The following is a 15,578-nucleotide window of genomic DNA, read 5'->3' on the forward strand; positions in this document are numbered from 1 at the left end:
TTGCAAATCTGCATGCTGCATGCAAAAGGACTTATTAAAAATAAACAAATCCAGAGGTATTTTATATCTCAGCTATTTAACATGCAACATGTTTGGTACTTCCAACAATGATGACTTGGCTCCTTAAGGGAATTTGTTGAATTTCCAACCTGGTAACATTTTATTAAATGTTCCTTTACTTAGCATTATTTATAGAATATCACATTCATTCCAAGAAACAAAATAAACTTTGTTTATTATTCTGTATAATAAAGCTAGTCAAACCTGAAACAGCTTTGTATAATAAAGCTAGTCATGTGTCACATGATCAGCTATCTCCTTATAAATAACCCTGGCAAAGATTTGGTGCACTGTAACGATTGAACATTGCCTGGTTATCAAGTTTGAGTTATTTGAGTTTGTGATTTTGAATATTTACATATATTCATTTTTAAAAAAGAAATCACAAGTATAAAACATATTTGTATTCTTGATGTTTTTTTTTTTTTTTTTACGCAAGTCGGATTAGTGGTTAACAACCTGGACTGAAGTTCAGCTCACAAATACGCTGTTGATTATTAATGTTTTTACTATACTGTAGTTATGCAGAATTCTTAAAACGATGTGGATTATTTTTCAATTAATGCAGCTCAGACATTAGTAATTAAAGAAAAAAAAAGGAAGGTACGATGGAAGGGAAAAAGACAGGAAGGAGGACAGGAAGGAAGGAAGGAAGACCCTGAGGAGGAGGAGGAAGGAGGAAAAGAGAAAAATTAGGAAATGAAAGATGATACTGCTTTTGCATGATAGAAAGAAAGATAAACAAATGCGGAAAAAAGGAAACCCCTGCTGAATGATGCTCCAAAATAAAATAAAATAAAAATAATCATAGACAGAAAGAAAAACCCTGCTGCATGATAGGTGTCTACAAAAAAAGGGGGGAAAAAGAAGAAAAGGAAGGCTCACAGAAAAAAAGAAAAGCCCTTGCTGTGCTTCAAAAAAGAGATATAAAAGAAAAAAAAGAAGAAATAAAAAAAATTAAACCTGGCTGCATGCAGGTTGTTCTCAGAAAGAAAGAAAGAAAGAAAGCCATCATTTACACCAGAAACAGAGACTGTCCATGGACTAGCGATACCTTACGTGTAGCTTGTTAATCATCACACGTGCCTTCTAATATCCTAGCGGCTGGCAAAAGAGACATCTGACCAATTTCCAGTGCTCCGGGTAATAATTTATAAGAAAGACTTTGACACATATATTGGGTATCGTTAACTTTCTTCTTTACATTTCCCAGCATGTTAGGAAGAGCTTAAGGTTTCAGCGCACAGGTGCAGCCATTATACAGCAGCAAAGGTTCTCCTTATTATCTTGGAGTACTCACTCACTTACTCTCACTCAGTGTCTATATCGCTTTATCCTGTACCCAGGGTCGCGTGGGCCTGGACCCTATCCCAGGAGACTCCATCGCAGGGCACACACACATACACACGCTCATTAACACACTACATACTGTACAATTTGGGAATGCTAATTAGCCTAATCTGCATGTCTATGGAGTGTGGGAGGAACCCTTGAGTCTGGCGGTACAAGGCGACCGAGCCACCTTCTTGGAGAACTGTTACTAGGGAAAAAGGTAATTGAAGCACATATATAATAAAATATATATTTTGCACAATAACAAGTGGTCAAATCTCTTCCAGCAGAGGTCTGAGTGCTTATATAAGAGAAGTTTCACTCCACTCCGTCATCTTACGACAGAAGGAACGGACGGACTTTCATTTTAAGTTAGCAGCCCTACAATCAAAAGTGCAGTGGATATGTGTTTTAAACACCCCTATGGCAAATAAAGCTGACATCCCTTACTGGGGATCTTATTTTTTGTTCGAGACAGCTGACAGGCTCCTACTCAGCAGCTTTTTTTTTTTTTTTTTTTAAATAGAGATTATATGTGAATCAAGTGCTAGGACTGCTCTCACGGTGCAAGCTCTACTAGCTTAACGCTGACAGGCACTGATAGCTCACTAATCTCCTGTGACAGCAACAGTATTTACAGGCTTAGCTAATAAGCGTCACGATATGGATGTCACTGATGACTCAAAAAGTTGCTAATAAGACACGGAGCTGAGAAAAGATGGAGTGATGTTCAAAGCAGGTGTTTTTTCAACAGGGCGTATGAGCGATCCATACAGTATGAACATCACGTTCGCGTGATAGCTATGGCTGTAGAAATCCAAATATTTTGATAGCAGAAAAAAGCTGTGATGTGGTGCTTGTCTTCCACATAGCGACAGCCGTGAGGGTTGCGTTAGTACATAGTCTATGCTAAGTGTAATAAGTGTGTGTTTCTCACCGTCAGCTGTTTTTCCTTAGAATTTATTAACATAACTGAGGTAAATGTGGACTTTCCTGACACTTCTGACTGGTTTATACTGTCACTACACCTTTGGATCAACTCTTTCGAAAGACTTTCTGTATGGAAAATTGTGCTAGCTTGGAAGCTACAGTAGTAGCTTATTCTTTGTGCCCCTGTTTTCTAGCTGACGAAAGACAGGTACAGCGGTACCTCAGCAAACGAATTTTAACCCGTCCCGGAGTTCTTAAGGCGTAATTTTGTATTGCGAATCATATTTTCCCATAGAAATGAATGTAAACGCAGATAATCTGTTCCAGCCACCCAAAAATATTACCAATATTACCATTTTCCAACACTCACTCACTCACTCATCATCTATACCACCTTATCCTGTATTCAGGGTCGCGTGGGCCTGGAGCCTATCCCAGGAGACTTAGTGCACGAGGCGGCGTACACCCTGGACAGGGTGCCAATCCATCGCAGGACACACACACATACACACACTCATTCACACACTATGGACAATTTGGAAATGCCAGTTAGCCTAATCTGCATGTCTTGGTCTTTGTACCCGGAGGAAACCCGCCAAGCACGGGGAGAACATGCAAACTCTATGCACACAGAGGCGGGAATCGAACCCCAGAGGTGCAAGGCGACAGTGCTAACCACTACAACATTGTGCTGCAATTTCCAACACTATAATACATTTTTTTGAATAATAAAACAATCTTAACATTTAGAAAATACATGTAAATGGAGTAAAATCTAAAATAAATAGACATTTCGAGCGGATTTAAAAACAAAATGGAAAGTGGTTCCATTTTCTTCTTGCTACCGTCCCTCCTAGCATTTTTTTTACGGTATGTAAAAAACACAGTATGTCTTCAATAAATCTTGCACAATATGCAAAAAAAAACGTCAACTTTGTCTTGGCTTGACTTTTCACTGACGCAAACAAGTTTTGAACGTCTACCGCACATACGCGCAACTTAGCCGGTTCATTCACTCGTATGTCGAGGCGAAGGTTTAGGTCTTAAGGCAAAACTTTTTCTCCTTCTCAGTCTAGATGTGTAGTTTATTATACGTTTATCATGAGACACAAAAACAATCATTATTTCTTTAAAAGAAATTGCTTTTTATTCAGTGTGATATGCTAATGAGCTAGTTGAGCTAGTTTTTTGTTTATATTGAATGACCCTGCTCTGTATTTCAGATCTTTTTTTATTTCTTTTAATGCCTTTGTGTGTCATTCGACGCTGTAGTGACACTGAATTGAGTCTCTCTTCTTTGGAGTTTATGTACTCTTTGGCATTATGCCAGCGATTCTCTGCATCTGGTTGGTTCATTCACCATTCCCCCTATGTGTGTGTGTGTGTGTGTGTGTCGCAGGTTAACCGCCAGCCCTGTTTGAACAATGAGACGTATCAGGAGCGCTTGGACAGATTAGAGGGGGACAAAGAATCTCTGGTCCTGCAGGTGAGTCGCTTCTCCACGCTCAAACCCGCTCTCTTCATCGCTGCACAATAGAGTCCGTCAGGCTGAGAGTCAGCTGTTATATATGCAGAAGATATGTTATAAAAGTTATATTTTATTCAATTCGGCAGTTTTGTAGCTATTGTATATCCGTTAGTAATGACTCGTACTTTATGCGGCATTCAAATTAGGTCGTCTGTTCACCATGTTTACTAAAGGATCCCATATACACAACTCACTCAAGTGGTAAGCTCAAGTCTGAAGTTCACTCGTCGTGATGCCGTGTGGACTACATAGTGGAGATTATGAAACCTTGTAGATTCTAAGCGAAATTACAGTTTATTCAATTTTCCTTCCAGACATTCACCCGTAATCGTATATTCTTGATTTTTTTTATTATCTTGCCTGCTGTTGTGATTTAAAGAGTGCGTTCCTGTTACCACCCAGAAGTAGATTGTTTTCCAGCGTCCCAAAGTGTTTCATTCCACATTCCAGTGTCTGGCCAAAAAAAAAAACTCTGTTTCGAAAGGGTCAAATTATTGGCCTGCGTCAAGCAAAGAAAACTAAGGAGACTGGAAATGACTGGAACCCTTCAACACATTATTAAAACCTGGAAGGATAGTGCTGAACCATCAACTTCACAGATGTAAAGTGGTTGAGGGGAAAAAATCATGAGTGGAGATCTCTCAAACGCTTGGTGAAGCTTGATAGTGAAAAGATGAGCATTTCCAGACATACAATGTGACAAGAACTGCGCGGCCAGACGAAAACCACTCGTTATTAAGACTATATTCAGAAAAGAAGGCTTTAGTTTTTTAAGGTTAGACTTTTGGAGCAATGGAAAAAGGTCATGTGATCTAATGAGTAGGGTTAGGGTAAGAAGAGAAGCGCATAAGGCATGCACTATGCATGCATAGTGTCCACTGTTCAAGCCTCTGGAGGCAGTGTTATGATCTGGGGTTGCTTCAGTTGGTCAATTCTAGTCTTAGCAATGATACTGATGTGGAAATAAAATGACGTCATCTGACAAGATTTTCTTCCAGGATATTCCAAATAGTAAAAGAGTGGTTCTGAAAGCATTTACACACATGAACTAGACACCACATGGCACTCTCTAATCAAAACTAAAGGCAGTCTAACATAATACATTAGATATGGTTTTGGCCAGGCAGTATATAATGGGAATCATTATAATAATTTTTTATTAGTTATTAAAAGAAATGTTATACTATTTATTTATTTACAGTATGTTTCCATTTAATGTCATGAAAAAAAATCTTATTATCTACATCACAGCTGATATAAGAAGGTTTTTGTAAAGCATGGCGTCTTCAGATCTGAAGGATCCTGGTGTAAATCCTAAAGTGACAGCTTTCCGCCTGGCTGTTACAAGACATTGACACTGGAGACTCTTCCATGATAATATGACTTTTTTTAGACTTATGAGTTATTTAAAAAGAAATTAGATTATGAATTATGAAATATTGGATTAGCTCTTACTATAGGAAGCATAGCACTGTAAAACTTTTAGGGCTGATGACAATCTTGGAAAAGCTGGGGTTGTTTCTGCAGGTGAACGTGCACATGCTGTACCTTTTATTAATTTGGGGAAAAGTACACCTCTCGGTTAGTTTAGATCTTTAGATATGGGTCACTTACATGCCTAAATAGAAGCCATGAAGGCAGAAATACTGTAGTAGATTCTGATCTACGCAAAACTATCAAAGTATAGCAAAAAAGTTCTACATTTTATCACCGGCCTGAAAGTGCTTATTACCAACTAGTCTTTAAACAGGTCTTTCTGCTTTTTTTTTAACGAACTAGCCGGTAGTTTGTATTTACTACAAATGAAACAGCCTGGTGAAGTTTTCAGTTCAAGGGGAAATAATTGATAATTATTAATGACGTATAATAATATTTCAACAACAAGCCATGACCTCTTTTAGTCACAGTGGTGGGCTTGGGTTAGGGTTAAAGGTCATATTTTTTAAAGTTGGTTCAGTCTGACATAGAACGAGCAAGTACACACACACACACACACACACATACAAACACGCACACACATGCGCGCACACACAGTGCCTGCAGTCACGCGTCTACATTCACATTCCTCAAGCTTGTCCAGGATCTCCTGGTGATTGGTGGAAAGTTTTGTGCTATGACCCACTGCTGGATCCCATTGGCTCCCACACAGCTTTCACTTCCTCCTCTACCTGTCTGGCAGCAGGTGGGCCGGCTTTATGACAAGACCAAACAACAAAGTGAATGAACTCAGCATTTATGCAACGTTAGGAAAGTCGGCGTTGGTTTGACGTCCGAGATCTCCAGCAGTTTCATTTCTGCTTTCAAGTTCGCTAAAGTAGTCTGTTAAAGTTTGCTATAAATGGTGTTAAAGCTGTGACTTAACATGTGTGAAGAGTATTGCAAAAGAACGAGGGAGTGACGGAGAAGAGAAAGAGAGAGAGAGAGAGACTGAATGAGTGTTCGGCAGTGCGTGAAGCCAGGTGAGTTTTCAATCTAACTGTGAAAATAACTGAGCCATGATTTGGCGGAGCTAAGCATGTGTGAGGGAAGGTTTTAGCAAGTGTGTGTGAGACAAGATTGTGTTCGAGTGGAGCAGAATGTGAGGAACGATTCGGCCGATCGTCCGTGCGTGGACGTAAGTGTGTGTTGGACTCTGTGCTTTGCTGTGTTGGAGTGAAGAAAGAGGGCATTATGGTACTGTATTCCTAATTTGCATTGAAATTTGCATGTGGAAATATGAATTATCTTCTGATTTCTGACACCGAATGTCGTGTACAGTATTCATATGATACGACGTACAAACAGTGAAAAGTTATAAATCCGTTTTTATTGATTAATGAATTACATTTTTTGTTTTTTATGGTGATTTGAAAATGTTCTAATTTACGCTGAAGTCTTTCGCACTACCTGAGCAGAACTGTCTCAACAGACAAACATGGAATAAGTAAAGAAATTAAACACTTCTAAAACCTCAAAGTTAATTACAAGGGGCGTTCAAATCAACCCAGGATTTGTGAAAAACCTTTTTAAAGAAGGAACATCCTTGTTCGTTTCAGGAACTCGACTGGGAGTTATTGCCACATCCCCATACAGTCCTGACTCCGCTCCAAACCATTTCCAGACATTTGGGTAATTAAGGGAGTTCCCGGGAGGCCAGTGTTTCAGACGTGAAGCAGGCAGCCTGATCATGGCTTCAGCGTACTGAGAAAACTTTCTACCTCGATGGTGTCCAAGCACTAGTGTTACACTGGGATAAGAGCATTAGTGTAGCAGGAGATTATATAGAGGAATAAAGGGAGTTTTTACTCTTATGACTGTCGTGTAATTAAAATCCGGGTTTGACTTGAACGCATCATTTATTTTTCAATTACAGCACATTCCAAAGTGTTTTTTTTATTTTAAAAGTAAAATTTAATATCGTACTCACTGTTCCTCACTGTTATACTCATTTAGGTTAGTCACCTTCTTGTATTAACGCGGTTGTGTGTTTATGTGCGTGTGTCTGTGTAGGTGAGTGTTCTGACGGAGCAGGTGGAGGCCCAGGGAGAGAAGATCAGAGATCTGGAAGCCTCTCTGGAGGAACATCACCACAAACTTATCTCCACCGAGGAAATGCTCCAACAGGTAGGAGCATGCTTACAACTTGGCCAGAAGCTTTTGTGTCAGTCTGTTTGTCTGATCGCCAGTGATAAACCGAGAGTTTGGCCAAGACAGGAATGTGCACAGGCTTCTCCTTATGTTGTCGATCAACCAGGACAGGTTTGGTGTCTATGTGAGGTTTGCTTCTCCAGTTGTTTTAAAATAAAGGAAGTTCATAGGGTCACTTGACACACACATCATCAGCACATTCTCACCGGAAGACAGAATATTGGACCAGACTTTGTCCTGAGGACCAAGGTTTTGTCCATGACAGCTCTGGTTCCTGCGGACATGACTCTAGAAGAACTTTGGGGGTGTTCCGCGGTGTCTGGGACCGGGACATTAGTGGCGGATATGCGACTTGTTCAACAATCATGCGTGAACCTGACGGTCAAGTGTCTACATACTTTTGGTCATATCGTGTAAAGATGCTAGGAAAATTTGTTTTTTCTGCATCCGCAGCTTGTCTATAATCATACTGATGGTGCTCTAAACTATTGACACCCTGGCAGAACCTGCGTACTAGGAGCTAAAGTTATTTTGCTAAGTTTATTGTTTAGAATTGTAACATAATCGAGGGGAAGAATTAATATTGCAATGCTTGCAACACAAAGGTGTTCTCTAATGTAGTCTCTCTATATCTAATGCTATAACAATAAGTAGATATTAGAAATCTAATGTCAGTTACCTATTAGGATTAAACAGAGCTTTATATCAGATAATAAGATCTAAAGTTAATCCCATCATTGAAAAAAAAAAAAGAAAAAATACCAAAAACATACACTTTTGTTGTAGGTTTTCGTCTGGATCGGACGATTCGTGCTAAGTCCCTCTATTTTCTTTTTTTTTTTTTTGCTTTTCATTCAAAAATGCATCTGCTTTTTAAAAAAAGTCAATGAAATGCAATCTAAATAATTCCAGGTGCAGAATGATGAGTTATCGCCAAGACATTGGAAACACAAGCTCATCTAGTGTACAGCATGCTATACTGTACAAAAGCTATCGTAGAGGATTTGTATGATTTTTTTTGTTTCTCAGCACAGACATTATACGAGATTGAGATATAAATGGAATGGGGGACCAGGAGAGACAGATAGAGAGAGAGATATAGACAGATAAACAGTGCGTCCTCGTGGCTTCCTCTGCTTGCCTGGACAGGCTCGAGTGCTGCAGCGTTCCTCTTCCACCTGAGTTAGAATTAATTTCAGTGCATTGGATCGACTTTAGACTCTATATAAATGAATGCTTAGTAGATCGACTGGATCGATTCTGTACGATTGAACGGGTCGTTCTGTAAGGCTCGTGCTGTGAAAGAATAGAACAACTAATCATCATAAAAGTTACTAACATAACATAGTAAGCATTTATGGAAGTTATATTGGAATTACTTTTATAAAGAGTCAAATAAATTTACTAATTATAATGTTTTGAGGCGTTTTTATGGTGAAAAACAACGTATTTCCATTATGGGTCTCTGAAAATTCTGGGCAGAAGACAAGTTTTTAGGCTGTTTTAATTCTCCTAAGCTAAAAAGAGACGTATTAATTAGACGTGTTATTTGACTTATCCAATTATAACACACAGGAAAAGTCCTGAAGGTTAGCTAAGGACATTAGGCTAGTGGGTGGCGCAGGGGGGTATTGGTTAAAACAGTGGCCTCACACCTCAAGGGTCGGGGTTCGAGTCCCACCTTGGGGTCTGTGAGTGTGGAGTTTGCACTTTCTCCCCGTGTTTAGTGGGTTTCCTCCAACAGTCCAGAGACATGCAGGATAGGCTAATCGTGTTTTTTTTGGTGTGTTATTTTAATTGCTCAAAGTGTGTATGTGTGCATGTTCGCCCTGCAATAGACTGACACCCGGGATTTATTTTAGATATAGTATTTATATTTTAAGATGCAAGGGGAGTTCAAGTCAGTCTGGGACTTTTGATTGTGCCGAATAATAGAATACTGTTATTCACGTCTGCTTCACATCTGTAACGCCGGCCTCTAAAGGAATTCGGCCCAAATGTGTGGAAATGGCTTGGACCGAGGTCGGGACTGTACAGGGACTGTAGCAATAACCCCCAGCCGAGTTCCTGTAATGTGAAAGTGGTGTTGGTGAATGAATGTGTGTTCAGTTCCCACAGACAAACGCATCTCTTTTGCAAGGTTGTGTCAAGTTATCTGTCGGTTTTCAAGGATCAAACGTTCCAATTGGTGTCCACAGGAACGACTGAAAGGTGTTCATCATCATTCACAGACATCCAGTACAGTACCGCCTTCTTTAAAACGTTTGCACCGTTCAAATGCTTTACTGCGACTAAGATTCTCATCACCGTAAGTCTTCTGTAAATGTCATTTGCTTTTAAGCCTTCATTCATGCGAAATTTCAAAATGTCCCAGTTTGGCTTGAACATCCCTTGAGTAATAATCTGTCTGATTTCGGTTTTAGATTTAAGTCTTACAGGGTTATAATGTAAGATTGCATAGAGCGATTACTGTAACTAACATTCAGCTGTGTGTTGGTTTTCCCACACTGCACTCAGTCCGTGCTGAATATCCGAGACACGAGTCTCACCAGTGCCGATTACGTGGGATCCGTTTAATTGCCTCTTAAGCAGCGAGTTATGAATCGGCTCGGCCGAGCCCTGTGTTTAAGGCTTATCGTGTGGGATGGAACGTCTGAGTGTGTGTTTACACAGCCGCTGGACGTGTCCTGCACGAGCCGATAAGCCCGGTCATGATTCACCTCCTGATAAAGCTCCAGGCTGTTTCAGTTGTTGCTGTTTTCAAAACAGCAGATCGGCGTTAGAGTGAGTCCCTAATGCTTTCTGTAGGTCCTGTGTAATGATGCTCATGTTTAGATTAGATGGTTTTAAATAGTAATCGGTAGTTGAATGTGTGTGAAATAAATTCATTTGATCTTTTTCTGTCATTGTTATTCTACAAACAGCTATTTACCTGTCTAACAGTGAGAGAACAGGGTGTCGTCTGTAATTTGCACATATTCTAGATATTAATGCATAATGATAGCTAAGGCTTAATTAGATTCCTTCAAATGCACTTGTACTACCTGATTTGCCTGAAAAGTTCAAATAAATTTATGGTCTGTAAGTGCTTTATCCTTATCAAAACGACAGTATGTATTCCTCTAATTTACCTTTTAAACATTACAGACCGCACCTTTTAACATTTTACACTGAACCGTTAAACATAACTTACTGCACCTTTAAACATTACAGATTGCACCTTTAAACAGTTTACACTAACCCTTTTACACATTACAGACCGCACCTTTAAACATTACAGACTGCACCTTTAAACATTACAGATCGCATCTTTAAAACATTACAGACCGCACCTTTAAACATTACAGATCGCACCATTAAACATTACAGACTGCACCTTAAAACATTTTACACTGAACCTTTAAACATTACAGACCGCACCTTTAAACATTACAGACTGCACCTTTAAACATTTTACACTGAACCGTTAAACATTACAGACCGCATCTTTAAACATTTTACACTGAACCGTTAAACATAACATACTGCACCTTTATACATAACAGACCGCACCTTTAAACATTTTACACTGAACCTTTTACACATTACAGACTGCACCTTTAAACATTACAGATCGCATCTTTAAAACATTACAGACCGCACCTTTAAACATTTTACACTGAACCTTTTAAACATTACAGACCGCACCATTAAACATTTCACACAGAGCCTTCAAAACATTACTGACCGCATCTTTAAACATTACAGACTGCACCTTTAAACATTTCAGATCGCACCTTTAAACAATATAGACTGCATCTTTAAAACAATTTTACACTGATCCTTTAAACATTACAGACCGCATCTTTAAAACATTACAGACTGCACCTTTAAACATTTTACACAGAGCCTTTAAACATTATAGACTGAATCTTTAAAACATTACAGATCGCACCTTAAACGTTACAGACCGCACTTTTTAACGTTACCGACCGCAGTGTTAAACAATACAGACTGCACCTTTAACTATTACATTTTACACTGAACCTTTAAATATTGCAGACTGGACCTTTAAACAACTAACACTGAACCTATAAAACTTTACACACTGCATTTTTAAATCTTACAGACCGCACCTTTAACTATTACAGACTTCTTTCATCTTCAATCATAAACACAAAAGTTTAAGATTGATCAGCTCGTAATTGTTTAACTAAAAGCAGAAAGCAGAAGTATGTTTCCTTGGAATGGGACGCAGTAGTTGTGAAATGAAAGGCGGGGCCCGAGTGTTTTCTCGTGTGACTAACTTTGTAGCAATGATCTTTATAAAGTATAGTTATCAGTCTATTACTGTGTGTGTGTGTGTGTGTGTGTGTGACTGAGAGAGATAGAGAAAGAGAGAGTGTATAGAAGGCATGCAATCACGCTGATGTTAATCCACTCACTCCGGGGTCAGACTCACAGCTCACACAGATACAGTATGGAGACGGCCGTGCCGTACGTCAGCGCTCGTCTTCTACTTTGAGGAGAATCATGGAACATTAATTCTGTTTTCAGCTGAGAAGTTGCTCTCTGGTCCTGGGGTTCTGCTGAAATTAACTGCTAGACGGAGGAATGCAGGGAAACACACATTAGGGGGGGAACAGAGGAAGCAAAAATAGCGCTGGATGAGTGTGTATATTTAGCGGTGCTTGGCAGGGGCCCAGGATTTGATCTTGGGAAACTTGCTTGTAGAGCAAGAGAACGTCTCGTTTGTGTGTGTGTGTGTGTGTGTGTGTGTGTGTGTATGTAAGAGAGAGAGAGAGAATGTGGATGGCTGTCCACATGTAATTGTGTGTGTGTGTGTGTGTGTGTGTGTGTGTAGGAGCTACTGAACCGCACCTCATTGGAGACTCAGAAGCTGGATTTAATGGATGAGGTTTCGTATCTGAAGCTGAAGCTGGTCAGTATGGAGGACGACCACAACCACATGGACAAAGACGACAAGCAGCACAAAGCCGAGGTACGAGACGATCTGTCCATCACTCCATCTCACTATCACCTCTGTCCTTCTGTTAATGTCTTGCACTTCCTATTAGTTTGTGCATCCTTTCTAAAAGCTGTACCAGTTTATTCTTCTGTCTCTCATTTGTTTCTTCAAATCCCTTCATCTTTTCCTATCATTCTTTGGCTTTATTCACTCACACTATCGGTTCATCACCTAAACCCTCTCCCGCTTTGGTTTTATTTTACTGCATCACGTTCTAACCTAATCCTTACGCCTCTCTTTCATGTTATCGGTTCATCCTTCTCTTCTTCATCAGTGTATCAGTTTGTCCCTCAGTCACTTTCAGTTTGTCCTCGTCCTACTCTGTCTTCCTCCACCACGTCTGCAGTTCATCCATGACTTTTTCCTTTCCATTAACCCAGCCTTACCTCTATCATCTGATCAGTTCATCCAGTTTCACCACTCTATCTCTATCATTTCATCAGTCTTATCGCGCTCTCAGTCCATCCGTCCTTCACTCTATTCATGTTTCCGCCCGTCGTGGCTTTATCACTCTACGTGTCTAGGTCATGCACTTCCAGTTTATCCATTTACCATTCTATGACTCTTCGTTTAACTCTATCACTTCCTCTGTTTATCTACCACTCGTTCCCTGCGCTATCACTTCTTCTATTAGTTTATTCTGCTCACTGTGTTTTTTATTTATTTATTCTTTTTTGCATGGTTTGAATCTCTCTCTCTCTCCATTTAAGGCTTGTCTGGTATGGCTCACCACTAGTCCCGTTTATTTACTTAATTTGTTTATTTTTTGTTTGTTATTCTGACCCATAATTCCACACTCGTCTGATTCGTGGGTGTAAAATATTCAGAGAGTTACGGATAGTGGATAGTGGATAGTTTTTTTCCGAGGAAAAGTGCTCCCGTAATAAAAAAAAAAGGGTCGGATCAGCGCGAAGCAGCACACACACACACACACTCCTTTCCTCGTGCGCGTGCTGAAGAATGCGGGCAAGGGTCAGCCGCTAATTGAAATGTGACCCGTTTGAAGTGACGGCGTAGTGTAGGTTTGGAGTGTTGGGATTCCAGGCGTCCACATTCCAGAGCTTCAGAAACCCCCCTGATGGACACCTGTCTCAGACTCAGCTGTCTCGTGAATGAGCGTCATGAATGAGTGTGTTTGGAGATAAGATCTAGTCCATAGACCACCTGCGGAACCACACGTTGTAGAGGTTACCCTGCAGTCCATCGACATATACCCTTGGACCTGTTAGACGTGCGGTTAATGTTAAACCCGCTGACGTAACAGGCGAGCTGGTCAAGTTCCAGCTAGTTACACGTTATATCACCTGATGGATCAAATGTAAAGGAACAGTTATGCGGTTTTACTCCAGAGTCAAGTCACTCGGCCAAGCTGTTTCTTTTTAAAAAAAAATAAAAATAAAAGCATAACAGATGGATCATGTAGAAGTTTTAAACAACGTTTTTGATCAAAGCTTTTCTTTAACCAGGTCAATACGTTTATCCTGGGAAATAAACAGCTTCCTGTTCATGCATGTAAACAACTACCCACGTGCACGCACAAACACGCACTGTACAAGCACGCACACGTGACAAAGTGATCCTGCATGATAAGTCTGATATAGACACGAAAGCAGGAGATAAGATCATGTACAGTATCTCAGTGACAGAATAGAGCATGGTGAAAAGGAAGTACAAACATGCCTGGACACCAGAATCAAAAGACAGTTAAATGAAATAATACTGTTATATATTAAAAAAAAAACATTTTTTTTTTTTTTTGGGACCAGGCGGTGTTATTGTTTTTAAGACAAGTTCTTAAATACGATACTTAAGTAACACCAGGGTGATCATATTTTATCTTATTTATACTGTATAAGAATATGCACGTTTCTGCTTTGTTGGATTTTTACTTAAAATTTTTAACTTGTCAATCTATTAGTTATTTTTTTTAATGCATCATATAAATAGCTATAAAATCAATAAAATAAATGGATAGTAAAAGCTATACTTAGTTTAAACTCTTATCAAATCACTTAGTTGTAATTGTTTAAAAAGTCGTTCACTCAACTAACATTTTTACTCCCTGCTTCAGTGTTTACTGTTACTTTGTAAAAGGGTGAGATTTTAAACTCAATTAATTCATATTACAGAAAATAAGCAGGAATAATTGCTTTACGATTCCGCGTATTAACCTCACAGGCCTACTTCACTCTCTCTGTAAACCGGACTAAAGCTAAATGATATCAAGATACAAACCAACCCTTTAACCGTCCATGATTTATTATTTCATTTTTAACCGTTTCGCAAATGACCATTGCCATGACCAGAACAAGAAGCCTGTCTTGGCTAATTAACTTCTTCTGGAGCGATCGTTAACTGTTACTTCATGATCCGTACGATGCCAAGTAGGCGCCAGGGTAAACAAGCGCTCTTCGCGTTTGTTGCATCAACACTTTCTCTACATGTGACAGCTGCAGACACTCGCTTCAGCACTGCAGAACGACAGAAATCCTCCTGGAACATGGCACACACCCACACACACACACACTTTCCCTCACAGACTGCTGAGTGCGGCGGTTAAATATAGGTGTGGAACGTGGGCCTTATCACCAGCTTTAACGTCAACTGCTCATATCGTATGAAACCTCCATCCCGGAGTCCCTACACGCCTGTGGCTGCTGCTGTCCGTGAGCCATACGGACCGCGCGGCATGTGAGACGCTAAGTGCGGACATTAGCATTATGTGCGCTAGATATTCCAAAGTCCATTAGGCTGTAAGTCTAGCTCCTGTAAAGTGTATGCTGCTGTAGGCCTCTTTTTATTTCTCTCTTTTAAAGAAAAAAAGACAGCGTCGTGGAAAATCACATCGTCCCTGATCTTGAAGACTTTACTGTAGCGGAAATCGCTTGTTACAAATGTTAATCCTTTGAATAGCTTCAAGCTGCCTGTGCTAGCATCTTTTTTTTTTTTACTATTACTAGTATTTGTTTTAGATAAGAACACATTACTATTCTATCTTTAATCCATTCCATTCTATTCCTAGCCCTCATCTTCCTTTTTTTTTCATTTGTTTTCATACCCGCTTTCACATTTTCTTCCATTTTGCCTTTTTTT

The 15,578-nt window shown here is 39.7% G+C and overlaps 1 protein-coding gene across 8 annotated transcripts in view; it reads left to right on the forward strand.

The window, feature by feature from the left end:
• The window catches only part of ppfibp2b (PPFIA binding protein 2b), a 77,936-nt gene that overhangs the window by 35,483 nt on the left and 26,875 nt on the right, over nucleotides 1-15,578 (forward strand). For 7 of the 8 annotated variants that reach the window (XM_053506502.1, XM_053506503.1, XM_053506505.1 and 4 more), the window contains 3 exons: nucleotides 3,722-3,808; nucleotides 7,340-7,453; nucleotides 12,321-12,458. In XM_053506502.1, the coding sequence (XP_053362477.1) occupies nucleotides 3,722-3,808; nucleotides 7,340-7,453; nucleotides 12,321-12,458 (339 nt within the window). Of the gene's footprint in view, nucleotides 1-3,721; nucleotides 3,809-6,104; nucleotides 6,310-7,339; nucleotides 7,454-12,320; nucleotides 12,459-15,578 lie in introns of those variants that run through there. The other variant, XM_053506509.1, reaches the window with a different exon arrangement.

Source organism: Clarias gariepinus, chromosome 10 (genome assembly GCF_024256425.1).
Source record: "Clarias gariepinus isolate MV-2021 ecotype Netherlands chromosome 10, CGAR_prim_01v2, whole genome shotgun sequence".
NCBI lineage: Eukaryota > Metazoa > Chordata > Actinopteri > Siluriformes > Clariidae > Clarias > Clarias gariepinus.